Raw genomic sequence first — 27,152 nt, 5'->3', positions numbered from 1 at the left:
TTTGTGGATTCTTTTTTGCCACACTTTTCCCGCCCCCCTGACCCCCCAACACTAGATGAGAGAAAGAATAGAGATGGCAGGGAAAGAAATGGGGGAGGGGGAGGGAGATCCCTGAATCTAATTTCTTTCCTTTTGCTTCTTCTTTGAGCAGGACTACTAACAACCCAACAACCACCCAGCCTGTCTGCTGAGGCTCTAGCATTTATATACCCTCTAAAAAGTCCCCAGAATTCCAAATGTCACACAACTGCAAAAACTGTCTGGAGCTGGCACAACCACACTCCTGTGAGAGTACGAGGCAAATCATGGTCACACTGTGGGACTAAAACAAAAACAGTCTTAAAGTTCTGTGTTTTTAAAGAAATCAAAACTCCAAAATTGTCAGTATACTGGGGTTACTAATTTCATGTGAAAAGCTACAAACTCCTCATCTGGAGCACAATCTGTACAGTTTCTAACTAAAATACAGGATAATGGTTCAAGTTCAAACAGTGCTGTCGTGGCCTGTTTCAGGAGCTGCCCAGAGGCAGAGGACAGACAGAGCTCCAAGCAGGCCCAAGTCATGGAAGCCAAATGTTCTCCAGTGATTTTAAGTAACACTGAGCCCCCTCCCCCCAAAAAAAAAAAGCTCTTAGCTTATAAAACTAAGTTCTGGCTGGGCATGGTAGTCCTAGCACTTGGAAAAGTGAGGCAGAAAGACTTAAGTTCAAAGCTAACCTGGGCTACATAGCAAGATCCAATCTCAAGAACAAAGCAAAACAAACATTTAAGTTTCAAAGGTGGGGTATGAGTCAGTGGATACTTGTCAAGCATGGACAGTCTCTACGGTTCGATAATGTTTCATAATCAGATGACATTTTAGGACCTCATCCAGTGTTGACAAATAAGTACTCACTCCATACTCACAGGTCCTTTACTGTTGCTCAACATGGTCTCATTATATCACAAAAGGTTCATAATGACCACTGAATGCTTTATAATTTGTTAGAATTTTGCAAAATACAGCCTAATTAAACGTGCTGAAAGCTGCCAAGTGCACTGGAACATGCCTGTGATCTTAGCACTCGGGAGGTCGGTGCAAGAGGCTCATGTGGTCCAGGTCATCCTTGGCTACAGAGTCTGAGGCCAGCCTGTACTAAACAAGATCCTGTCTCAAACCCCCATTTCTGCTCCAGGTCTCTCCCTCTTCTAGAAATGGCCTTCAAGTTCCTCCCTTGCTAAGACTACATTCTGCGTGGAGGTCTCACCGAGAAAGCAATGTTCTATTTACTAAATATAACACATCAGCAAACAGATGCACTAAGCCGAGTCCAACAAGTCTCTAGGTTCCTTAGCCACAGAACAATTTGAACAATTTGTAGAACCTACCCAATAACTCAGGTTTCTTGATGCATAAAAACATGTAGCTTCCCACTGGAATTACCTCCAGCCAGAATATATCGTGTAGGATGCATGACACTGAGGGAACAAACAGATACGAGACCTTCTCCCTGGAGGGAGTGCACATTCTTCCCCGTCTCGTGGAAGACTTCCACCCGCCGTGGGTGGGCCATGCTACCAACTATGAAGCAATCTTCTTGTTTAGGGTCCCACACAGCTTGGAACCTCATTAGCCATCTTCCAGTGATGGTGTTATGCCTGGTGGGAAAAACAAAATCAAAACAGTGTTTACTTTTACGTGCTAAATAATTCAAAGGAGCATAGAGAGGTTAGAAAGCAAAACCCAGTGTAGAAATAACTGCAACCTTCAGTCTGTGCTCAGAGGGCAGTGACTCTCAGCCTGTGGCAATGGTGCCTTTTTCTGGGCTTCGTAGTCAGGAGCACTTACTAGTTCGATTCCCAGAACCCATATGATGGCCTACAACTGTCCCTATCTCCAGCTCCGTGGGACCAAATGCCCTCTTTCTGACCTCAGCAGGCTCAGGCACACTCATGGTACAAGGCAGAGGCAAAAGATTCATGCATGTAAAAAAGTCTAAAGAGTTTTGTAAAACAAAAGATCCCCTCCCCCCCTCCTTTTTTTTTGACACTAGGGTCTTATGTAGCCCAAGATGACCTTGAACTCACTATGTAGCAGAAAATGACCTTAAACTTCTGATCCCCTCCCTCCGCCTACCAGATGCAGGCATATACCTCACCAGTTTATGCAGTCCTGGGAATCACCCGGAAATAGTACCTTCCCTGTGCACTGCTCTATATATACACACACACACACACAATGAATTTTAAGAACATACTGTGAACAATTATAAACCAACAAACAATAAACTAGAAGAGAAGGACAAACTCCTAGAAGCACAACTTGCCAAGACTAACCTAAAGAATTAAAAAGTATAAATTCATTTATAACCAGTTAAGGGACTCAAATACATATACACTAAGGGAGGAGAGGCAGAAAGAGAGATTTAAAGATAAGTTTATTAGTATTAGTTCCACAGTATTAGTTGTTCTGTTTGAGACAGGATCTCACTCTGTACCCTGCAAACTACTGTGTAGCTCAGTCTCACTCAACTGTGGCAATCTTCCTGCCTTAACTTTCCACACCCAGCTTTCTTACGAACATGGACACAAGTATCTTCAACCCGGGGGTGTAGCTCACTTGGTAGAATGCTTATGTAGCATACACAAAGCCCTGGGTTCAGTCTCCTGAACCTCATAAACTAGGTATGGTGGACAATTAAAACCAGAACTGAGAAGGTAGAGGCAGGAAGATTGGGAGTTCAAGGTCGTCCTCAGGTACAAAGCAAGCCCCAGGCCAACCTAGCATAAAGAGACTGCTTCCTCAAAAACAAAACAAACATGTTAAAAAATCAGCAAACCAAATTCACAGCACACTAAAGAACTCTTCACTAGGGTCCAGTGGAGACAAACTTGGCATACCATAACAATGCAACCAGTTAATAGCTAACAATGTGAAGGGCAGGTGTGTGATTGTCACAACTGACGCTGGAAATGAGTCTGGCAAAATCTGACATCCCTTCATGATTCACTCAACAAACTGGGAGCAGAGAGACCAGCCCAATACAATGAAGACCACATGTGAGAAGCCCACAAGGCATCAGACTGATGAAGACTGAGACCTTTCCCTCTGGGATCAGGGTAAGGTAAGGATGTCTCTCACCACATACAATGAACCAACTTGCTGTCAGCTATCAAATCTGATCTTTTGGGGGGTGGGTGCACAAACTGTCTGCGGATAACTTGATCACATTCATAATTTTAAAAAAGATACAAGATTTCACATATTAAAAAATCTACTCAACCAAGTAGTGGTGGTACACACCTTTAATCCTAGAAGTTGGGAGGTGGAGGTGGAGGCAGAAGCAGGCAGATCTCTGAGTAGAAGGCCAGACTGGTCTACAAAATGAGTTCCAGGATACCCGAGGCTATAGAGAAACCTTGTCTCAAAAAGTCAAAAGTAAAACAAAAACCACCCCAAAATCTATTTAATATATAATTTCAAGTTAATAAGTTACAAGATTAAAGAGGCTGGGAAGATTGATCAGTTGATAAAATTCTTGCCACATAAACATAAGAAGCTGAGCTCAATCCCAAGAACCTACTGTAAAAGCTGGGCATAGTAGCATGGGCACTTGCAATCTCCATGCTATAGGAGATGGAAACAGGGACCCTAGAGGCTCACCAGCCAGCCTAGCTAAGACTATGAGCCCCAGGTGCCATTCAGAGCTGTTTCAAAAACTAAAGTGGCAGCTCCTACAGAATAACACCTAAAATTGCTCTCAGGTTTCCATATGGGTGCAGGTAGACAGACAGACAGACACACAGTTGTACAACACAGCTTTTAAGTGTAGGATATAAATATCAACACACATAAAAACCTTATATATAAGTAATATACATACAACTACAAAAGCAGTTGTTATAACACATTCAAAAACAAAATTAAGATCACTAAGCCAACCAGGCATAGTGATGGGCTCCCATGGGAGCCGAGCTGGTCCAGCCTGGACTACAGAGAAGCTGAGTGAGACAGGTTTAGATGATTTAAAGAAGTACGTGCTTTAGAAATAATCCTAACCTAGGACGTGAAAGATCTGTATACAAAAAGACACAAAACACTGTTTGGAGAAATGGGGGCTGAGCAATCATATAAAATACCAGTGACTGCCTGTAACCCCAAGCACTGGGAGGGGGAATAGGAATAACTCCAGGGACTTGCTGGCCCACCACACTAGTCAAAGAGTATGCTCCAAGAGGTTTGAGACCAGCATGACCTACAAATAAGTTCTAAGCCAGCATGCCTCTAAGATAAATGAATGGATGGATGGAGCAATATCCAGACCCTGCCAATCAGTCAGTCAATCAAACAAACAGAAAGAGGAAGATAGTTAACATCAACATCTGGCCTTCAAACATGCAAACAGGATCACACACCTGCACACACAAAAAACACAGCATTGACATAAAGGGAGACATCCTGTGTTTGTGGCTTAAAACAATATTAAAATATCCATACTACCCAAAGGTATTCAGTGCAATCACAATGTTCTCTTTTTTTTCCAGAAATAGAAATAAAAATCTTAAGATTCATATCAAACCTCAAAGACCCTAAACAGTCAAAAAGAACAAGAATCTGATACTTCATGATTTCAGATGCTTCAGCCTGACAATCAGACCTCAGTGCCCAGGACCCATGACGGAGAGGAAAACCCACTTCTGAAAGTGGTTCTAACCTACACACATGCCAGCACATGCAAAAACCCGCCTGTATATGCATAATAATAAAAACTAAAATGTAACCAGTTGGTGGTGCCTCTAATCCAAGCACTCAAGAGGCAGAGGTAGGTTGATATCTGAATTTGAGGCCAGCCTAGTCTATAGAGAAAGTTCCAAGATCGTCAGGGCTACACAGGGAAACCCTGTCTTGAAAGACCAAATAGATAATAAAATAAAGTGTAAAATTTTGAAATCTCAAGAAACTGAACAGAAAAAAAAAACCCTCAGATTTTAAATGAACAAATATGTCTGTTAACGATAAAAATGAGGGAAATTCTGTGCCTTGATTTTGAACATTTGTACTCAGAAATCAGTATGTAAAGAAATCATGCAGGAATTGCAGCTAATTTAAAATAACATCAGGAAAAGCTGGTTATTTGTGTAAAACAACAATAATTCATTTTTAGTAAAATGATTTTTCACAGTTCTGTTTCGCAACAGTGTCTCTGAACTCATGTGAACCCGAGGTTTTCATGTAAGTTGGATGTTAACAATGGATATGAAAACCACCTGGCAATGAAGAGGCACTATGATTTTCCCACTCAAACAAACAACAAAAGACAAGTCACCCGGGGACGTTTCTCAAAGTATCCAAAGATAAACAAATCATCAGTCTTACTGTCCTTTTGCCTCCATCCAACAGTGCCAAAGACACATGGGTATCTGGCTCTTTTCTAAACATGTGAGGTTTCTTATGCAGCACTCTTAACTGTTGAGCCAACTTTACAGCCTCTTGTATTTCTCCTTTTTGTGAGCTGCCCATTATTAGCCCATGTATTGACTGGAAGGCTGTCTGGGGGCTTTTTGCTTTGTTCGTTTGTGTACCATTTTTAATGGTTATTTAGTTTGTATACTCTAGACATTAACCCTGCCTGGCAGAGTTTTCTCTCTTGCAGGCGTTTTTTAATTTCAAGTAATCACATTTGATTAGAGCTGAGGCAGGTGCTATATTGCCGATATATTGCTACTATATGGAGAGCTTCAGATCTGTAGTTTTATTCCAGCACACGCCTTTAATCCCAATATCCAGGATACAGATGATGGCAGATCTCTAGGAATTTAAGGCCAGCCTGGTGTACATATAGAGTTCTAAGCCACCCATGACTAGATAAACAGACAAAATGTAGAATACACACACACACACACTATCTCTCTGTCTCTGTCTCTCTCTGTCTCTCTCTTTCTAAGGAAAACTATTCAGCCTTAAGAAATCCTGTCATGACCTGGAGAGATGGCTCAGTGGTTTAGAGCACTGTCTGCTTTTCCAGAGGCCCTGAGTTCAAACCCCAGCAACCACATGGTGGCTCACGACCATCTGTAATGAGATCTGATGCCCTCTTCTGGTGTGTCTGAAGACAGCTACAGTGTACTTATGTATAATATATAAACTTTTTAAAAAAAGATAATCTAAAACATAATATCTGAAAAGTAAAAAAAAAAGGGGGGGGACGACAAAAACTATGAGAAAGGAAACAAATATGCTTAAAATGCAGCCTCTGGGAACAGAGACTAACAAACCCACACCACACATAACCCCAACTTCAAAAATGTTCAAACACTGTCCAGGGAGAAGCATGGAGTGTGGAATAAAGTTCCATAAAGAAGAGGCAACCAGAAACACGAGGCAGAAAGGTGCAGAGGCCATAGAAGCCCAGAACAAACAGGTACAATGTGAGCTGCAGCCCCATCAAGAAGTCACTGTCTTCTTGAATAAGGTACACAGTGTGACTCAAGTACAATAAAGTCGTTAGCTCTGACTGAAAAGAACTCAGGGAGCACATGCCAAGCAAGAGTCGGGCCTCTGAGACGTAGAAGCAAGAACTCCCTTGGACAGGACTGGAAATCACAGCACAACACAAATCCAGGACTCTAGCTCCTGACAGCCACATGCCTCACATGCACCTTCTATGTACTGCTGCTGCTCACACAATCCAGGATCTGGACACTGTGCACAGAGGCCTACCTGATGGAACTGAGAAGCGGGAGCCCGGAAGATATGGAGCTGCTGTCGAAGACTCTGCAAAATAAATGTTGAAAACAATTACAGTCATGTTACTTAAGATTCTCAAGTTTTTCTGAAATAGTGTATGTGTGTTTAAGATACCTATGATTCACAGTAGGAAATATTAATTGTTACTTTATGTGGGATCAGACTCTAACCTCGTATGCCATCTTTAACAATAAATACATGGACTACTATAAAATTCAGACTGTATCATAAGCTTAGGGTGGAAATATCTAAAAACTGCCACTTAAAATCCCAGAACTTGGGAGACAGAGGCACTCAGATCTCCGAGTTCAAGGCCAGCCTGGTCTACAGAGTGAGTTCCAGGACTACACAGAAAAACTCAGTCCCCCTTCACACCCCCAAAAGTATCTCACTACGTTTGCCTAGAACTGTTGATTCCTACATGGCCTCCTGAGAGCTGTAATTACAGGTAGGCGCTGCCACACCAGCTTAGCATGTACAATGACAATCTTGAACTATATTCAGACTCACAAATAAGCAATATATGTAAGGGCTGTGGAAGGAAACAGCACACTTTGAGTGCATGCATGCACAAAGAGCAATCTTCCTCTGACTGTGACGATCTGAGTGATACTCAGCAGGCAAGTGGAGGGACCCAGACTCCTCTGCTGGGTAGGTATCATGGTAGAAAGAAGCCAACTTCTGTATCACACCTCCCCTCCTTGCCCAGCTGACACAGAGCAATCAATCTCTTGGCACGAGAGCTTGCCTGGTTTGATTATTGCTCAATTACTGGAGGTTAATATAGTAAGATAAACTCTGGAGTATAAATGAATAAAAAGGATAAAAAACTATGTGAGTGGAAAGGAGGTATGGGCTGCTATGTCCTCATGATAAACTCTGACTCCATCTCCTGGGAATGCTCACACACTTTGCTAGACTCAGCACCAAAGACCATGTGTTTGCCCCTCTTTGAGCCTGACCCATGGGATACATTCAATAGATACTTGTTGAAGAAAATAATTTAAACTCTAAAAAGGTTACAAATTTGAAACAAGATTAAGTAATCTTGAAGGGAACAGAATTGTTTTCCCTTCTAGGTGTACTGTCTTCACATTTTTTTTCTGGAACTACAAAAACCTCTCTGTGTTTTTTTAACTTGAAATTATTTTCTGTTTCTAAGTTCAACTGATTTAAGTCAGTTTTGGGGAGGTTGCTACAAGAAAAGTACCAAAGCTAAAACCCTAAAACAACATCTATTATTAGCTTATGAAGAAGCATCTTTTGCTGTTTTTTGCTTGAATGGGGCTCTCCCATTTTCACTTAACACACGACTAAGGTAGATCCAGAACACATCTGTAATCCCAGTACTCAAGAGGCCAAAGCAGCAGGATCACAAGTTCAAGGCCAACCTAGAATACAGTGAGACATTGGGGGTTTGTGGGAAGGGAGAGACACTGTAACACTAGTGATTCCATAGCAACAGCAGTAAACAGAACTTTTAGTCTACAGGCACCATAACTGCAGTCTCTAAACTTGAGGTTCCCCTGGACACAGGCTTCGGTCTTCTTAGTTACCTGAGTTTACAGTCAGCACATGTGGTCACCACTCTGTTACCAGTAACGGGGGAGAAATATGCAGAGGCAATGCTCTTCGAGTGCTCAGTCAAGGAGATCACAGGCTGGCTTCCCTTGGACTTCAGGCACCTGGCATCATAAACATGAACATCCCTAGGACAGGAAGAGAAATTATCACTATGCCTGTGTAGGGAGCCCAAAAAGCAGAGCTAAGCCAGTTAGCGACATGCAGAAGCCTGCTACATTATGAACATTTAAGACAAAACCCTCTAATCTATAACTTTACAGACAGGCACAGAGATTAGTTTCTATTGGTTTTTCAGTATCTCCAAGAAACAAAGTAACATGAGCCAAGATCACACACAACTTTTCTGTTTATTTTAAGTTTTCTTTTCATAAACATAGACAAACACAGACATGCAGTCCCAAAAGGTCAGACATGAAGGGACAGGTATGAAAGGACAGGTGTGAAGAGATAGATGTGTGCTTCTCCCAACAGTTTCTGTTTATTAAACCAAAAAAAAAAAAAAAACCCTTTAAAATGCTATTACACTCAAAGCATTTCTATCAGTGAGAATAAGAAATTTACTTGGGTACTTGTATAGCACAAAGTCAGATGCGGGTCAGGTAAGTGGTACGCTCTTAGTCCCAACACTCAGAAGGCAGAGACATATGTATGATCTCTGATTTCCAGGCCAGCCAGGGCTATATAGTGAGATCTTGTCTCAAGAAAAAGAGAGAAAAGAGAAACAGAGAAAGAGAGAGACACAGAGACAGAGACAGAAAGAGACAGAGAAAGCTGGCCAAGAGTCTATGAAACTAACCCACATACTTGTGACATGAAAAGAATTAAACCCTAACACTGTCTGCAGAGCACCTGAAGCCTGGCCTGCTCACAGCCTATAACCCGTAAGAAGGTGCCACACAGATCAGCAGGTTTCAGAGCAGACTGAGACAGAAAGTGGGACCTGCCTCAGAACACACAAATGGACAAACCTGGACAGAAACAAGCATACCTCAATCCTGCCGTGATAAAATACTGTCTGGATAATGGGTGGACATGAACAGTTCTTATTTTTTCCATAGATGACTTTAAAAACTTCTCATAAGAAGCTCCAGGTGTCCGTCTATCTACCAGTGACAAATGTCCGTCCCAGTGTCCCACTAACAGAGTGGAGGCATTGTCCAAGAAGTCAAAGGAGGATAGGCTGCTTCTCTCATTCCTGTACACCTACGGGAGAGGTAGTGGTTCTTAAAACACTGAGCCTAGAGAGGTGGCTCAGCATGTCAGCGCTCAGCACACAAGCTGACAATCTGAGTTCAATCCCGGAACCCATGGAAAAAGAGGATGAGGGGTACACATCTGTACCCCCATCTTGGCACCCTACTGTATATGGCAGTGGGTAGAGAGGAGGCTCAGGCAGGCAGCCTGGCATGCCAGCACAGTAACACAAGCAGAAAGACTCTACCTAGAAAGTAGGACAGCAACAACTCCCCAAAGTTGTCCTCACACATCCACAAGTAGCCTAGGCTGGCCTTGAACTCCTGATCCTCCTTCATTCTCTTCCCAAGTGCTGGGATTACAGACAACATTCTTTTAGAGAAAACCAACATTCACATCCCTAGTGAGGAAGTTATGGAACACTTTACCCAATAACGGAATTTACCTTCTACCATCTACACAGGAAACACGAAGCAAAATGAGAACAGAGGCTTGCCTGTATCAAATGTCAATCCACATCAGGGCCACACCCCAAATCCCCATGAAACTTAGCAGAAAAACAACTGACTCTGAATTCTATAGAACTAAAATTATATCTTAATAGAAGTAGTTTTGCATCCAAGTGAAGTCTAAGATATACGAATGGATGTTTAATTTTAACTTTTGCTGACAGAAGACTAAACAAATTAAAATTCATTGTTGTTTGTTTGTTTTTGAAAGATGGTCCCTCAGTAGCCTAGGCTAGCCTCAAACTCAAGATAGATAACCTTGAACTGCTGAGACACTACAAGCATATGCCACTATACCAATGTGGCGCTGAGGATGGAACTCGAGGCCCTGTCCCTGCTCTACCAACTGAGCTACATCTCTAGCGCATATTAAAATTCTTCAGTTAATAAAGCTCTATCAAAATGTTTCATTTTCAAAGCTGGGCACGATGGCTCATACCTCACTTGGGAGGCAGAAGCAGAGGGATCTCTGTGGGTTTGAAGACAGTATAGGTCTACATAGTGGGTTCCAGGACAGCCAGGACTACACAGTGAGACCCTGTCTCAAAAACACCAAAAAAAAAAAAAATTTAAGTTAATTTTTGTTTTATTCTATTTTGATTTCACTCAAAGGCAAGTTGTTTGCTACAGTAATGTTTGTGATGGCAAACGGGTCTAGAAGTATAAGCCTGCCATCCTGGCACTTCAAAACTGAGAGAAAAAAAATCACACACCCAAGCCAACCTACACAACATGGCAAGGTGTGTCTCAAAAACAAACAAGCAAAACTAATGCAAACTTAAAGAGCTTTATTCTTTCATTAAAAAAAGATTTATTAGTTTTCTGTGTATGGGTACTTTGCTTAGATGGACTTATGAACATGCACACCTAGTGCCCAAGGCTGCCCTGGTCTCCAAGCGGAGGTAAGATGTTTGTGAGCCACCATGTAGGTAAACCTGGGTCCACTGAGCCATCTCTCCAGCCTCTGCATGCCAAGTTTTCATGTGCGTCTTGGACTCAAACTCACGTCTTCATGGTTATATAGCAAGCACTTTTACAATAGTTAATGCAAGCTTTGAATCCTAGCACTCAGGGAGGCAGAGAAAGGGGAATCCCTGTGAGTTCAAGGCCAGTATGGTCTACACAGTAAATTCCAGGAGAGTCAGAACTACATAGAAAGAACCTGTCTCAAAAATAAGTCTAAGTGTCTGGATTCCTTCAACTGTTCTTTCTTTTTTCCCTTTTCTGCCATGTTGGAAATCAAATACAAGGCTGCATGCATGTTAGGCAAGCATTCTATCACTGAGCTAAAGCCTTCCAATACTCTCGAACAGCATACAATTCATCTTACTAGCATGGGTTAATCAGCCCAGGAAAAGGTCTTATCCTTAAGAGGTGGTCAAAAATAAAACCCTTTTGGTGTCTGTTTCTTGCCCAAAACCGTAATATCACTAATATCTGTTGTCAATTTTTATGTTGCCAGGTCAAAACAACTAAGTTAATCTCTTCAGTATGTGTGTCAAACTGTGCTGGGGGGTAGAGCCCAGTGCCACTCAGCTGGCAGAGCATTTACAGGGATACATAAACTCCTGAATCTGATCCTAAACACAGCATAAACCAGTCACCATGGCATACCTACACAATCAGAGAATTTGGGAGACGAGGCAACGGGATCAAAAGGTCAAGGTTATTCTTGACTATGTAAGGAGTTTCAGGCCAGCGAAAATATATGAGACTTCCTTAAAAATGGGATTTGGCTCAACAGTAGATCTCTTGTCTAACATACTCTTAGTTCTGGATGCAATCTCTAGCACAAAATAAATATGCACAAAGTTTAAGTCTAGAAACACAACAGCACTCTTACTCAAGTTTTTTTCACAAATAAGATGATTATATAACAAGAATATGGTGGCATGTGACCATACTACAGACCAAGACATCAAGGGCAGAGGCTGAAGGATCACCAATCAGTTCAGAGTTAGCCTGGGTTTCTTAGTCAGACCTTACCTCAAAAACAAACAAACAAACAACCCAAAAACCCACAAATAAATTTCCTATTTACACTAATTTAATCTAATTTTCATGACAACTCTGTAAGGAAGATACTACAGCTGTTCCATTTCAGAGCTAAGGAAACTAAGGCACAGAAGTTAAGTAACTCATGAAGGTCACACAGCTGATAATAGTCTGAGATTTCATCTTAGTCCCTAAACTGAACCACACTTCTCTCAAGACTGACCAGAATGTCATCTGATGTCAGATCACAAATACATTAGCATTTACCTCTTCAAAAACAGCACTGGAGAAATCCCCACACCGCACGGTGCAGTCATAGCTCAGGGATAGTAGGTGGGCTGGGTTGGTGGGTGAGAAGGAAAGGCAGCTAACATGTTGACTGTGAGGACAGAACACATACACCCCATCTTCACTCTGCTGGGTCGGAAGAAAGTTGGGGGTGAGGGAAAGACAACTAGAAAAGGTAGCGATGGCTGCTGTCAAAGGATTTACAGAGTCACACTGAGTTGGCACTTAGCTCTATGTTCACTCTCCAGACAATCAGCACCAGTAACCTTCAAAAACATCTGTGTGTGTGTGCAACAACAACATGCACACATAGATGCCATGACGCACACGTGTAAGTCAGAGGCCTTGAGGAGCTGCTTCTCCTTCCACTATGCTGAGTTCTGGGGTCAAGTATGTGAGTTTACTATAGGCAAGCATCTTAACCTCTGAGCATCTCACAGGACTAGAACCAACAACTTTGTACTAAAATTCTTTGCCTCTAAATATTCAGTTTAAAAATGCCCAGTCACATTAATTCCACATGTCCAGCTAGTTTCCTCAGAACAGAGCCACATTCATACATACATACATACATACATACATACATACATACATACATACATACTGCTTCTGCCATCACGGCTGAGAGAAGAGGATCACTTGAACTGACTGGTGTGGGGCTGTGTTAAAGTCCAGACAGCATGGCAACATACTAGACACGTTAGGCAAGCATCCTATGAACTGAGCTTCATCCCCAACCCCTCCATTTTAATTAAGTCAGAAAACTATTTTAGTAATTTGGGGAGCAAATCAATAAAAATAGGTATATTCTCTTATAAAAGAAATTCTAGACTCATGAGTTTGAATTTCAAAAGTTACCTGGCATAAATAAAGTGCTGTGACTGTAGTTCGGTTGGTAGGGTGTTTGCCTAGCACGCTGGGAGATCTGGGTTGAAACTGACTCTCCAGAGCATGTGTGCGTGTGCATGTGCATGCTGATGTGAGTGTCTGGTCCAAGAGGAAGCCAGAAGGCATTGGATCCCCTGGAACCGGAGTTACAGATGTTGTGAGCTGCCATGTGGATGCTGGGAATAGAAGCTGAGTCCTCTATAAGAACAGTAAGAACGCTGAACAGCTGCAGTACTTACTATCCAGCCCATGGTCATCAACTCTTTCTACAAGCTTTTCTCTCTCTCTCTCTCTCTCTCTCTCTCTCTCTCTCTCTCTCTCTCTCTCTCTCTCTCTCACACACACACACACACACACACACACACACACACACACACACACACACACACACACACACGCAAACACACACATAAAAAATAAAACAGCCTAGAGAGATGACTCAGTAGCAAGAGTTCTTCCAGAAGGTTAGGTCAGTTCCCAGTGCCCATGCGTCATCCCACAACTGTTTGACACTCTAGCTCCAGGAGATCCAATGCCCGCCCTCTTCTAGTTTCTGTGGGTACCAGGTAATATAGTACGCAAACATACATGTAAGAAAAAAATACCCATATATACATTTTTAATTAAAACATAAAAATTTATGTTAAAAAAAATCTTTTAGCTGGGCATGGCTTACACCTTTAATCCCAACACTTGGGAAGCAGAGGCAGGCAGAGCTCTGATTTCTGGTCTACAGAACTGCCTCAAAAAAAAAAAAAAAATCTTAAACTCACCATGAATATGGAGGAAGATTTAGCATTCAGATCCTATGAGACTTATTTTGAACATAATTTAAAAGCTCAGACTTTTCATGTGCTTTTCACATATACACTTAATGTCTCCTGCCAAATAATTTATGTCCAGATGGCTAAAGATATTCAAGCTAAAAGTGCTATAAAGTTCTATAAAACAATTTTAAATTCTACCAGATTTCTAAAATTTAAAATCAGAAAGCACAAAACTACAAATCTCAAGTAACATTTATAAATAAATGTTCTAGGCTATTTCTATCACACATTTCCGTCAGGCAGACTTTAGGTAACTTCCAAAAGGTAGTCCGCCAACTTACCAAATCCCACAGTCCAATTTGTCCAGACTTGGACCCTGCTGCTACCAGGGTCCTCACTTCTGATGGATGGAGAGCCACAGAGGAGATCGCTCCTTTGGTCACCTTACGAACGGTAGTCTCACTGATGACCATGCCACTCAAACTGGCTTTATAGCTACAGAAATTGTAAGTTAAAAATAGAAACAACTCAACAGTCCAAGTAAGTAAAAACAACTCTTAGAATAATAAGAAAATGTCAACACTGGCAAATATCCAATCCCCAGATGACAAAAAATAAATAAACAAACCAAACAAACAAATTAACCAAGGTAATTACCTTCCAATTATCAAGTTAACTTTGATAATTTTAATGACAGCAAACCTATGGAGGCAACAGTAAAATCGGATGAGCTTGGCCTGGAGACCCAGCTCAGCAGCCAAAGAACATGTGCACACTCAGCGCTTGTGCTGCTGGTAACATGGACAGGAGTTTTAGAAAGATTCTAGGGAAACGACTCAATAGTGTATAATAAAAACCATAAGGATGCCCCCAGTGTTTGACTCACTAGTCCCATGTTTGGAAATCTAACAAACAGCCTATTATTATATATGCATTTACACACACACACTAATTCAAACACCAAATGGCCAGGAGAAAGTGTGCTCTAGTAAACGTACAAACACCCACAAAAAAAGGCACAGTGTGAAACTATATATACATTAGAATGTAGACAGGATATATAGAATGTATTTAAATGAAAGTGTAAAGCCAGGCCTATTGCTGAAGGTTATAATCTTAACAACTTCAGAAGTGAGGACTGAAAAGCCAAGGCCTGACTGCATGCAGGTTCTAATATTGATTTTCAACCTGACACAATTTAGAATCACTTGTGAAGATCATCCAAGATCCAACTGGCCTGGGGCATGTCTTGACTGAGGTGGGAAGATCCACCTACTACTGTGGTTTGAACTAGTTCCTAAGCAGGGAATCCTGAACTGTGTAAGAGAAAAGGTAGGGTATGATGATGTACAGTTCAATGTGGGCCTGGAGAACTTCATGGTACTTCACCTCAAAAATATAAAATAGAGGGCTGGAGAGATGGCTTAGCAAGCAAACCAGTGGCAGTGGTTTCCTATAATAGTCTCATTCCATAGTATTCATTGTAGTTTTTATACTGCAAGCATCTCAAGAAGTATAAAACAAAGGTCAAAAATAAAACAAAGCCAAGGGATTTTAACTTACCTTTTAATATTAGATAGCCCCGTCTTGGTCTTATTACTTGTCTACAACATTAGAAGAGACCAAAGGACTGAGTTAATATTCGTACATGAAATTTCCTTAGTATATGATTCTAAAAGCTGTAAGCCATCCCAAGTGATACCTGGCTCATCTCTGCCCATGTCTTCAAAGAGGCTTTGAACAGATCACTGCTGTCATCTTGGTTTTCAGGAATCATTTCTAAGGGTCCAGGAGGTAACAAAGGCTATCAAAAAGAAAAGGTAAAAACGTTGTTTGTCCTAGAATGTAAACTGAGAAGGACTAGGGATTCGGTCCTCATTTTCTTTCTTTCTTTTTAAAGATTTATTTATTTATTATATTTAAGTACACTGTCTTCAGATACACCAGAAGAGGGCATCATATCATTACAGATGGTTGTCAGCTACTATGTGGTTGCTGGGATTTGAACTCAGGTCCTCTGGAAAAGCAGTCAGTGCTCTTAACCGCTGAGCCATCTCTCCAGCCCAGAGTCCTCATTTTTACTACTTTCCTTTCAGCACTAAAAACTATGTCACACCATAGGCATTCAAAATGGTTGGGTGCCAAACACTGCATTGTACTCACCTGTAATCCCAGCACTCGGGAGACTGAAGCATGACTTACAGCCAACCTCAGTTACACACAGTGACACCCTAGATTCTCTCATAATCCATGCCAAGGAAAGCCTGAGATGAGTCTCATGTGGCAGAATGGTTGCCTAGTGAGCCTGACACAAACCAGCTACTGTGGATTTCACCTCCAACCCCAGCACTGGGAAGGTGGAAGCAGAATCAGAAACTCAAGGTCATCCTGAACTATTTGGACTGCAAGGGTTCCAGTTTAAAAAAAAAAAAAAAAAAAAAAAAAGGCAAGGGATCTTCTTTCATTTCGTGAATGTGTGATGTGCATGTATGTTCACACAAGTGTGGATACCCAGAAACAGCACACATGTAGAAATGTGTAGAAAGCAGACAACCTCTAGTGTTGGTGGTCCCACCTTCTGTGTTGGTTTGAAACAGGGCCTCTATTGTTTGCTGCCCACCTCACTGTGGGATTAGATACACGGTGCCACACCCAGCTTCCCGTGGATTCTGTACTCACTTGAACAGCATCTTACCCACTGAGTGAGCCAGCTCCTCAGCCCAATCCTTAACAGTTTGATTGAAATTACTCACTATTAATTGCTCCAACTTATTACTTACTAAACCCTTCATATGAAGAACTTCATAGATTCTATCTAATTTCCTCTTATAACATTTTGATACTTCCTTCTTTTTATTCTAGGAATGTTCTTACCTGGAACTATGAAACTCAGCTCTCCTCAAACTTGTAACAATCCTATATTAGCCTCCCAAACACTAGGATTACACATGTAACCCACCATTTTTTTAAGTGTGAAAACTGAAGCTCACAAAGAGCAAGTGATTTGCCCAAAACTCCATAATTTCTACAGAAAAACATACTATTACCCAGAATTAACAACTCTAAAGCCTTAAGCCATACAATATCCAAAGTATTAAATCAGTAAAATCGAAACAAAACAAAGATCCACTAGTATAATTTCAAATACTTTACATCATTTTTCAGGATTTGATTAAGCTAAAAATAATTTATCTCTTCTTACAGTTTCTTCTTCTTCTAGCGTTGGCTGTACTGGAGATGCTGGTAATGAAACTCCCAAAGGGTCTACTTTCAACAACCGCATGGACCTTCGACAGCCAATTTCACTTTCTTTCTTCTTAGGCCTCTTTCTAAAGGAGTGGAGAAAATATTCATGTTTTTCTCACTGAACAGTAAAATGGATTTAGTAACCTTTAAAATTTTTTATGTCTTTATTGTGTGTGCCTATGGAAGGTGATGTGCACCATGTGCCTGCGTGATGCCCAAGAGGGCCAGAGACATCCAGTCATCTGCAACTGGAGCTACAGGTGCTAGTGAGTCACTGCTGTGCGTGCTGGAAACCAAGTCCAGGAATTGGAGAGGAACAATGTGTGCTCTTGATTACTTAGCCATCTCTCCAGTCCTGTATTTAGTAACTTAAAGGAATGAACATCTAAAAATATATACTAGAAGTATAATCACACATTTTATATATAAATGTACAAAGCTGTACTGGCCTGTGTGCATGTGTGTCTATGTATGTATGTATGTATGTATGTATGTATGTATGTATGTATGTATGTATGTGTGTGTGTGTGTGTGTCTGTGTGTGTAGTGTGCTTATTTGTATGTGAAGTACATATATACAATGCCTAGAGATCAGAAGAGGGTGTTAGATATCCTGGAACTGGAATTACAGGCAGTAATTAGCCTCCCAATGTAATTGCAGAGAATCAAACCCAAGTATTCTATAGGCGTGTCAAGTGCTCAGCTGTTTCTTGGGCAGCGCTGATTTTAATAAAGTCTCAAAATCACCTAAACTAAAAAGCTTAATTAAGTGAGAACCATTAAACAAAGTATACTACATCTAATAGAATAAAGCCAGATGCCAGGCAGTGGTGGTACATGCACGCCTTTAATCCCAGCCAGCACTCAGAAGGCAGAGGCAGGCAGGTCTGTCATTTCAAGGCCAGCCAGGTCTACACGGGGAGTTGTAAACACCCAAGGCTACACCTTATCTCAAACAAACAATGACATTCAGAGTGTCACACCCTTAAACACAGCAATTGAGAGATAAAGACACAAGAGGGTTTCCATTAGTTAGAAACCAGCCTGTGAGCTACACTGTGAGTTCCAAAGCACTGAGATACATTGAAGGCCCTGGTCCCCTTTTTCCTTCTGAGACTCGGTTTCTCTGTGCAAACCTGGCTGTCCTAGAACTCACTCTGTAGACAAAGCAGGTCTCAAACTCAAAGAGATCTGCCTGCCTCTATCTCCCCAGTGCTGCCTAGGATTAAAGGCCTATTCCACCACTACCCAGCTGTGAGAGACAGTTTCTCGAGGAAAAAAAAAAAAACTAGGGTGGGAAAAATGGCTCAGTGGTCAAGAGCACTTGTTCATGCAGGAGGCCTGACTCACAACCATCCATAACTCCAGCCCCAGGGGACCCAAGCCCTCCCCTGGTCTTCTCAGGCACCAAGCATGCCTGTGGTACACAGACAGACTTGCAAGTAAACATTCACATACACAAAGTGACTAAATTTAAAAAAAAACTTTGTAATTAAAACAAAAACAGAAAATCTGTATCTAATAAAATAATATGCCACTATAAAAGAATGAAATATGACAGGGTATATCTCTGAGAGAAAAAGTCTCTGGCCCATGGCTATCATAACACACTTGCAAACACACACACACACAGACACACAGAGAGAGAGAGAGAGAGAGAGAAAGAGAGAGAGAGCCACTAAAACAATGTGGTGAAACAAGATAATAAAAAGGACAAGAAACTGAAAAATTTCAAGCTGCCTCTGAAATTACTTGCTCTACTCAGTGGTAGAGCGCTTGCCTATAATACATGAAGTTCTGGATTTGATCACCAGTAATGTTAAAAAAAAAAAAAAGTTACTAGCAAAGGTAATAATTTACAGGCTGCTCAATCAACTCGATATTCAGAACAATGCAGCTAACTCAGCTAAAAACACTTGCCTATCAAGTGTGAGGTCTCTGGTTCCAAGCCCCAGCAACCACCCACAACAGATTTGTTACAGGATATTTGATTATTGTACATAGAAAGCCTAACAGTTAGCAAAACAAGAAAGCTTAGATAATAATGCAATTATGTGTGTCCAGAAGAGGCAGAGGTTCCAGGGTGCCTCTAAAAGCCTCCACAGATAAGAATGCTAAAGAATGAAAAGTTCCACTCCATTTTAAGGAAGGTGCTTAGAGTTCTATGACCTGAGGCAAAGTCAGTTGGGTGGCATTGAGCTATCCCACCCTAAAGGTGAAACAGTTCACTCCTACTGACTTGGCTTGGAGCAACCCCTACCATGAAGGTGTTTCAGCCTGGGAAGAGTGGGGAGGAGGAGCAAGAGACCTTTGATAGATCTCTCTCCCTCCCTCCTCATTTCCCCACCCTCTTCTCCTCTCTGTCTCCCCCTTTCTCTTACAGAAGGAGCTCCAGGGAAGAGAAAGATGGGGATTGTTTCTTTGGGCTTACAGGAACAGCAGAGAAGCAGAGGGAAGGACACGGGCATGTCTTCTAGGAAAGAGAGCTAAGGAGCCCTCTAAATCTGACAGATTTCTAAAGACCTAGCAGCTGAGTTGTAGGATGGCACTTGTAAATAGATATTTTGTGTATAGTTAAGAAAATAAAGTTACCTCACTGAGCTAGCAAGTTTTTTACCTCAATTCACACCTCCATGTCTTTGCTGGTATAAAGGTCAGATAATTAAGACAGGCAGAGAGAAGCACTCATCACAGTGATGAAATCTAGCCATGAGCAGTAGAATAAAACCAGGGCAGCAGGTGCTGCAGTTCTAGCACTGACAACACAGAAGCCAGAGAACCACAAACCAGAGGCCAGTCTGAGCGGCATAGTGAGACCCCAGGCTGACCTAGACTACAGGGTGGGACCTCTGTCTAAGAAACAGGCAGCAAAGATGGCTCAGTGGGTGGTCACTGTCTCTGCAAGCATAAGGACTGAATCCCACATAGAAAGTTGGATGTAGACATGTATGCCTTTAAGGCCAGCACTAGAAGTTGGAAACAGGAGAATGCCAAGAGCTAGCTGACTTGCCTAGCTCAAGAGAACTTCCAGTTCAGTGAGACTGCCTCATGACAATAAGGTAGAGAATAAGAGGAAGACTTCTGATGTCCTGTGCATGAATGCATGCACACAAGTGTTCAGAGCCACACACTCACCTGTATATACCACATACACAAACCGCACACACTACACAACCCACAAGGGGGAATGAATGAATGAATCTGGGCCACACACACACAAAAAGTAATAAAATTTTAGAAGGAAAACTATGAAAATAGCATCAGATTATAAGCATCACTCGCTGGCTCTCAAGTTTAAGGCAGCCTGTGTTACATGGTGGGTTTCAATCCAACTTAAACTACAGCATGAGATGCCAAGAAAATGGAGGAGGGCTGAAGGGCCTCTCTGAGTGAGGCTAGCCTAGAGTTCTAGGACAGACAGAGCTACACAGACAAACCCTGTCTCAAAAAAACAATTCTCTTACAAATTTAAACCTGGCTTTGATCTAAGAGCAAGCTTCAGGACAGCCGGAGAAGCCCTACCTTAAAAAAAGAAATTTAAGATTTTATTTATTATTTTTAATGTATATTTGTAAGTCCGTGCATGAGTTTATCATCACTACAGTGCACAGAAGTCCCCAGAGGCCAGAAGAAGAGACCGAATCCCCTGGAACTAGGCTTAAACTGCCAGAAGGAGGCTAGGAACCAAACCTAGGTCCTCTGGAGGAGCTGCTAACCATTGAACCATTGCTTCAGTCCAAGATTTGTTCACTTTCAAAGGTTCTGTTCTCTTACTAGACAAATACAACTCCCACGCTACCAACCCGATACCTCTGCCTCCATCAACACTAAGTGCTTCAGGCTCAATGACTTCAGAAGGAATCACCAATCTTTGCTAACCATAAAAAGTGCAAGCTAGGTGTGGTGGCATATGCCCATATTCTATCTAACACTGGGGAAGATAAGCTTGAGTCCTGTCTCAAACTTAAAACCCTCAGCAAAATTTCACAGTCTAGTTGATGTTAAGCACATCTTCTTTTTTGTTTTACCTCTTTGATTCAGGTGGGTCGCTCTTCTTTATCATTCCCCAGAGCCTTGCAGCTGACTGAAAAGCACACAAAATACATAGACACATAAACATACTATCATACAGCTACATTGTTTATCGATTAAAATATCAAGTATCTGCTACTATACCTAGGTTTATTTAGAAAATATACTTTTAAGATGTGATACTTATTCTTAGTAGATAAATATATCATCAATAATAAAAGCAGGGCTGGAGAATTGGCTCAGTGATTAAGAGCACTGACTGCTCTTCCAGAGATCCTGAGTTCAAATCCCAGCAACCACATGGTGACTCACAACCATCTGTAATAGGATTTGATGCCCTTTTCTGGTGTGTCTGAAGATAGCTATAGTGTGCTCACATGCATAAACTAAATAATTCTTTAAAAAAAATAATAAAAGCAAGTATGTATCACCATTTAACATACTGGTATTCTGATACCTGAACCAAGCTGCTTATGAGTTTGCAGGATTAAATACAACGTTTAATAAACATACTATCAAAGGGCTAGCTAACAGTGTGGCTCGGTAACACAGCACCTGCCTAGCATGCATAGGAGTGCCTGTATTCAGAAAACTGCAAAGAAGAAATGTAAAACCCTAGTAAGTGAAGTGAGGTGGCTTACACTTAGGAGGCTGGAGACAAACATAGAAAGTTCAAGGCCAGCCTGGCTACCTAAGTTGTCTCAAAAGCAAAAGAGCCACCTTGATCTATAAAAAGCATTGTTGCCAAGACTGATGACCTGGATTCAGGCTCCAGGACCCACATGGGGCAAAACCAAAGTTGACCTCTGACCTCCAACATGTGTGCCATACCATGCACTTGTCTTTCTTAAAAATAAACATAGTCCAAAAACAAAAAGTAAGAGTCAGGCATGGTGACTAAAGGCCTTAATCCTAGCACAGTTTCAGGCCAGTCTGGTCTATAAAACAAATTCCAGGAAAGCCAGGCTTAAACCTAAGTGGATGACTCCTGAGATTGACCTTATCTATAATTGACCTTTGGTCTCCAAATTTATACACAGACACACACACAGACACACACAGACACACACACACACACACACACACACACACACACACACACACACAGACACACACACACACACACACACACACACACACAAAGTGCGTCATTCTGCATGGCGACACTGCTTACAAGGGGAGCTTGCCTAGCATGTACAAGGCCCCAGCAGACATGTGATCCAGCACAGTCAAAGAAAAATGCATAAATCAGAACAAGATTCCTTAGGTTCATCCTACAAAATCTTCTTTCCAATAAGTATATATCAGATCCCACTGGGAACCTATTGGCTAATAAACTTTCCAAAGTGGTTTGTACTACTTTTGCTGTTCTTGATTTTTGAGATAGGGTTTCATATAACCCAGGCTGGCCTCAAAATTACCCTCTAACTCAGGAGTGACCCTGAAATAGTGTTGTCCAGCCTCCACCAAGTTCAGGGATGACAGCAACACCCACCAGCAAGCCCACAAGTGTCTAAAAAAGAACATTCAAAGAAAGGCAAGCACCTGCCATGACGGCACATGCTTTAACCCCAGCATGGAGGAGGAGGACACGCCACTGCAAATTTACGACCAGCCTTGTCTCTGAAGTGAGTTCCAAAGAAGGAGGACAATGACCACAAACCACCTCAGGTCACACACGGCTTCAATTCTGCCTTCCCTCATACGACACTATGGAAGATTATCGTCTAATTCTCTCACCTTCACTTTCATTACAAAGTGCATACATACCTCAGCTAACTGAAGGGAAGCAAAAAAGTTTGCATTTTCTCTGATGTTCCTCATTCTCTTCCTCTCGTACGGCGACAATCCTGAAAAATCATCCTAGAAAATACCCCCCAAAAGTCTGTTACTTCACGCATTAATAGCAAGAACAATATACAAAACCAGACACTCCTTCTCTACCCAGATACGTCCTTTCACACTACTCACAGACTATTTCATATTACCTCAACGAACAGACCACAGTCTTTGTTGGACGGGACTGTAAGAGAACCTGAACTTGGGAGAACTGTATGACTTTCCATTTAAAAAGGAAGTAATCTGCCTGACATGGTGGCATACACCTTTGATCCCAGCACTGGGGAGGCAGAAGTGGACAGATCTCTGAATCTGGTCTACATTGTGAGTTCCAGGACAACCAGGATCCTGTGTCTCAAGAAACAAACAAAAAAAAGTAATATAATATTGGAAGCCAAATGCCATACATTACAGCAAACTATTTCCTAGCAGCCAAAAGTAATAATCTTTCATTAAACACAAGCAATTAATGAATACATGCATGTGTGGTTCACACCTACAAATCCCAGCACTGGATGACAAAGGCAAGATTCTTGGGGCTCTATCTTTAAATTGCTCATCTTTATATTTATTGTGCGTGTGTGTGCGTATATATCTGAAGGTCAGAGGACAGCTTTGAAGAATTGGCTCTCTCACCATGTGGGTCCTAGAGATTAAACTCAAGTCATCAGCGTTAGCAATAAGCACCTTTACCTACTCAGCCATTTCGTTGGGCCTCACTTTAAAAACCATAAGACAGGATTACAAGCAGCAAAGTGCTGGGTGCCCTGCTTTTGTAAACATGTGCTCAAAAATAGAATTATGTGTATATGTATACATACATATGTAGGGTTATCTTACTAACACGTGTGCATTATTTCTTTGACCAAAATAAAAGTGGAATGTTTGCATTTGTCATTGCCTTGTTTGGTTTTGTTGAGGCAGGGTCTCTTTTTCTTAATATATAATTTATTCTTATTTTATGTTCATTGGAGGCTTACCTGCATATGTGTGTGTGTGTGTGTGTGTGTGTGTTTGTGTGTGAGGATGTCAGAAGTCATGAAAATGCAGTTACACGCAGGTGCTGCCACACAGGTGCTGGGAATGGAATTCAGGATCTCTGGAAGAGCAGCAAGTGTTCTTAACCACTGTGCCATCTCTTCAGGTTTCAGGTGTCCCAGCCTAGGCTTGAACCTGTCATATGGCCAAGAATGACCCTTTGATTTTGGGTCCACCTGTCTCCCAAGTGCTGGCACCAATCCAGGTGTATAAAGCACACAGCTGCTGATAGATGCTGGTAATGAAGCCAAGAGCCTCTACAGGTTAGGGGACACTCCCCCCACCAACTCTGCTTGATCCCCACTCCCCCCACCATCCACTGTCATTCCCTGTGGAGTCAGGGTCTTGCTATTTAGACTGGCCTAGAACTCACTAAGTCCAGGCTGATCAGTATCTCATAGTACTCCTCTTTCAGCCTCAGCCCACACCAACAAGCCCAGCCAGCTGTCACCATTAAAACTGTGGCTCACTAACTTGATGACCTGAATTTGATCTAAAGTTCACAAGGTGGGCAGGAAAGAACCAACTCTCAAAAGTTGTCCTTTGATTTCCAACTACATGAACACACACACACACACACACACACACACACACACACTCACACACACAATCAAATCAATCAGTAAACGTAAGAGTAATTTTTGAAATGGTTTCTCAGGAGTGTAAGCAGCACTATCCTTGAGCCTGGTTTCAGTTATAGGCAACCAGGATCGAAAAACAGCCACTGGAACTTTCAGAAATAAACAATTCCTAAGTTTTAAGCATTTCTGAGAAACAAGTTTTAAAAAAACCTCACAGCTCTAAAATTTTATACATAGAACAACACATGACAGTCCCCGTCCCCAAGGAACACATTCTATGACTTCTAAATAAAATGGAGCTATAGGGATGATTCACTGGTGAAGAGCACTTGCTGCTAATGAAGAGGACCTGGGTTCAGTTCTCAGCACCTATGTGGTGGCTCTCAGCTATATGTAAATTGATTCCCTAGGATCTGAGAATCCTCTTCTGAAGTCCACAATGTGGTGCACATTCAATGCATGCAGGCAAAACACTTACACCTAAATAAATAAATCTAAAGGAAAAATATTTAGTATATAATAAAAAAAAAAGTTTAAGAATTTCAGGACAGCCAAGGGCTAGATAATTAAGACACTATCTCAAATTAAAAAAAAAATATATATATATATATATATATATATTTTTTTTTTTTTAAAGTAGTTAGAACTTCTTTATATACAATGGTTGCTAAAATCCTTTCCCTAGGGAAAGCATAAGTAACATCTACCCACAGTTCACTCTGGAGAGCTTCTGTCCAGGGCATGAGGGTGTTTGCCTGCTAAATGCCACACGGAAAAGGCTTTTACCCAGTTGTTGTGATAATTCATGCATATTGTATTTTTCTAGCCACGTAAAAAGAAGTGTCCTTGCAGGATGTGGTGGTGCATGCCTTTAGTTCCAGTATTTGGGGATTCAAGGCCAGCCTGATCTACAAAGCAAGTCCAAGACAACCACGGCTATGTTTACAGAGAGAAATCATTCCAGGAAAAACAAACAAATGAGAGAAAGAGAGAGGGAGGGAGGGAGAGGAGGGAGGGAGGGAGAAGTTGGAGGGACACAAATTGGAGCAAGAGCTGGTGTTTTAAACTGACTTTTGAAGTCAGCAGAGCCAGGCTAGGAGGATATGTAAATGTCAGCCCCTCCTCTATCTTTAAAAGAAGAGCAAGGTGACCTTCCCCAAGCAGCTCCCAAAGTCAAAGAGCAAAAAGTAAGGAATGTGTCTCTTTGAATAATAAAGAGCTAGAGCCTAGAGCTAGGGCAGGAAGAACCTTGTGAACTCTGATGTAGGAGGGGGTGGCCAGACAGACCTGGAAAGTAGGCAGTGAGAGAGCCACAATAACTTAAGAGGCTAGTTGAGAGACTGCCCCAGCAAAAGGCCAACATCCTTAAATGATCTAGATGTTTCCGGTGTCTGTTTATTTAATGTATATAAGTACACTGTAGCTCTCTTCAGACACTCCAGCAGAGTGCACTGGATCTCATTACAGATGGTTGTGAGCCACCACGTGGTTGCTGGGAATTAAACTCAGGACCTCTGGAAGAGCAATCAATGCTCTTAACCACTGAGCCATCATCTCTCAAGCCCCATGTCTCGGTGTCTTAATTAAACCTCAAGCAGGATCCTCGAAAGCCCTGCAGTACCCAGCAGATATGATGACTTTCCCAAGCTGCACAGAAGGAACCTTTCTGTAGTCCAAATATACTCTAGAGGGTCCAGGCAGCCTCTTGCACTTAGGACAAGGTTGCATACCTCAAGTGGCAAGGAGTGGCTGGAGAGGGGCTGTGACTATCTAAATAGCTAGCAAAACTATAGGGGACTATGTTTTTTACATAAGCAAAGCTGAATGCTCCCAAGTGGGAGCTGGTCAGCTCTAAAGATAGTCTTGTAGGACTAAAACAAAAGGTGTCTGAGGACCAGAGAGAAGACTGGGTGAGTACTGCTATGGAAGCATGAGAACTTGCACTCAGAGCCACAGCACTCCATGTAATCAAACACAACCACAGGCTCCCACCCTTCCTGATCAAATGGGGGACAGATGCTTCCAGGTCTAGGCCTAGGTTAGCAGATGGAGGCAGAAAGTCTGAGAGGACAATACTATCAGGTAAGTAAAAGTTATTTTCACATAAAGGTGCCTGCTGTCATACCCGAGAACCTGATTGATTCCTATAACCACACTTGTGTCGAGGCACATACATGCGTACACAAAACTTTTAAAATTCATATTAGATGATAATACAGATTTGGCTGGAGATCCTTCACTACCTTAGCTTTCAGAACTTCTAGTTTCAAAATGAGAAGATCATTAGAGCAACTAATTAGCTCTTACCAGGCCTGGTGCACTGTCTTCGTCGCTGCTTCCCATGTCTACGCTGAGAGTCAGTGGGTTGGAGACGCTCTGGTGATCCAGCTTGGTACTTACAGTGTAAGCATCCAAGGATGGTTTGAGCAGAGGGGACTCTGCACTGGAAGATAAGGCCTTCACT

General features: G+C 41.8%; 1 protein-coding gene across 2 annotated transcripts; it reads right to left on the bottom strand.

The window, feature by feature from the left end:
- Positions 1 to 274: 274 nt before the first annotated feature.
- WDR76 (WD repeat domain 76) lies at positions 275 to 27,152 on the bottom strand. 2 transcript variants are annotated; one of them, XM_080931594.1, is made up of 12 exons: positions 26,996 to 27,152; positions 23,001 to 23,093; positions 21,227 to 21,282; positions 17,155 to 17,281; positions 15,655 to 15,756; positions 15,516 to 15,556; positions 14,294 to 14,447; positions 12,277 to 12,426; positions 9,300 to 9,514; positions 8,284 to 8,436; positions 6,701 to 6,754; positions 275 to 1,638 (listed from the first exon to the last, which is right to left on the bottom strand). In XM_080931594.1, exons 1-12 carry the CDS (start codon positions 27,029 to 27,031, stop codon positions 1,377 to 1,379), a joined length of 1,443 nt encoding a protein of 480 aa, XP_080787720.1. In that variant the 5' UTR covers positions 27,032 to 27,152; the 3' UTR covers positions 275 to 1,376. The 2 variants fall into 2 exon arrangements, with proteins under 2 accessions (XP_080787720.1, XP_080787721.1); XM_080931595.1 differs by having other exon boundaries at positions 12,277 to 12,423.

The sequence above is a fragment of the Micromys minutus genome, assembly GCF_963924665.1.
Source record: "Micromys minutus genome assembly, chromosome: 17".
In the NCBI taxonomy this organism is placed as follows: domain Eukaryota; kingdom Metazoa; phylum Chordata; class Mammalia; order Rodentia; family Muridae; genus Micromys; species Micromys minutus.
The sequence above is the reverse complement of the archived record's forward strand: the minus strand, read 5'-3'. Positions and strand labels throughout refer to the sequence as shown.

Excerpts from the sequence above, each read along its gene's own strand:
- WDR76 (XM_080931594.1), bottom strand. The coding sequence starts at position 27,031 with ATGGGAAGCAGCGACGAAGACAGTGCACCAGGCCTG. Across the intron at positions 14,448-15,515 it reads GGGCTATCTAATATTAAAAG|CTATAAAGCCAGTTTGAGTG; the intron begins GTAAGTTAAAAT and ends CAATTTCTGTAG. Across the intron at positions 9,515-12,276 it reads CCAGTGCTGTTTTTGAAGAG|GTGTACAGGAATGAGAGAAG; the intron begins GTAAATGCTAAT and ends CCTCTCCCGTAG.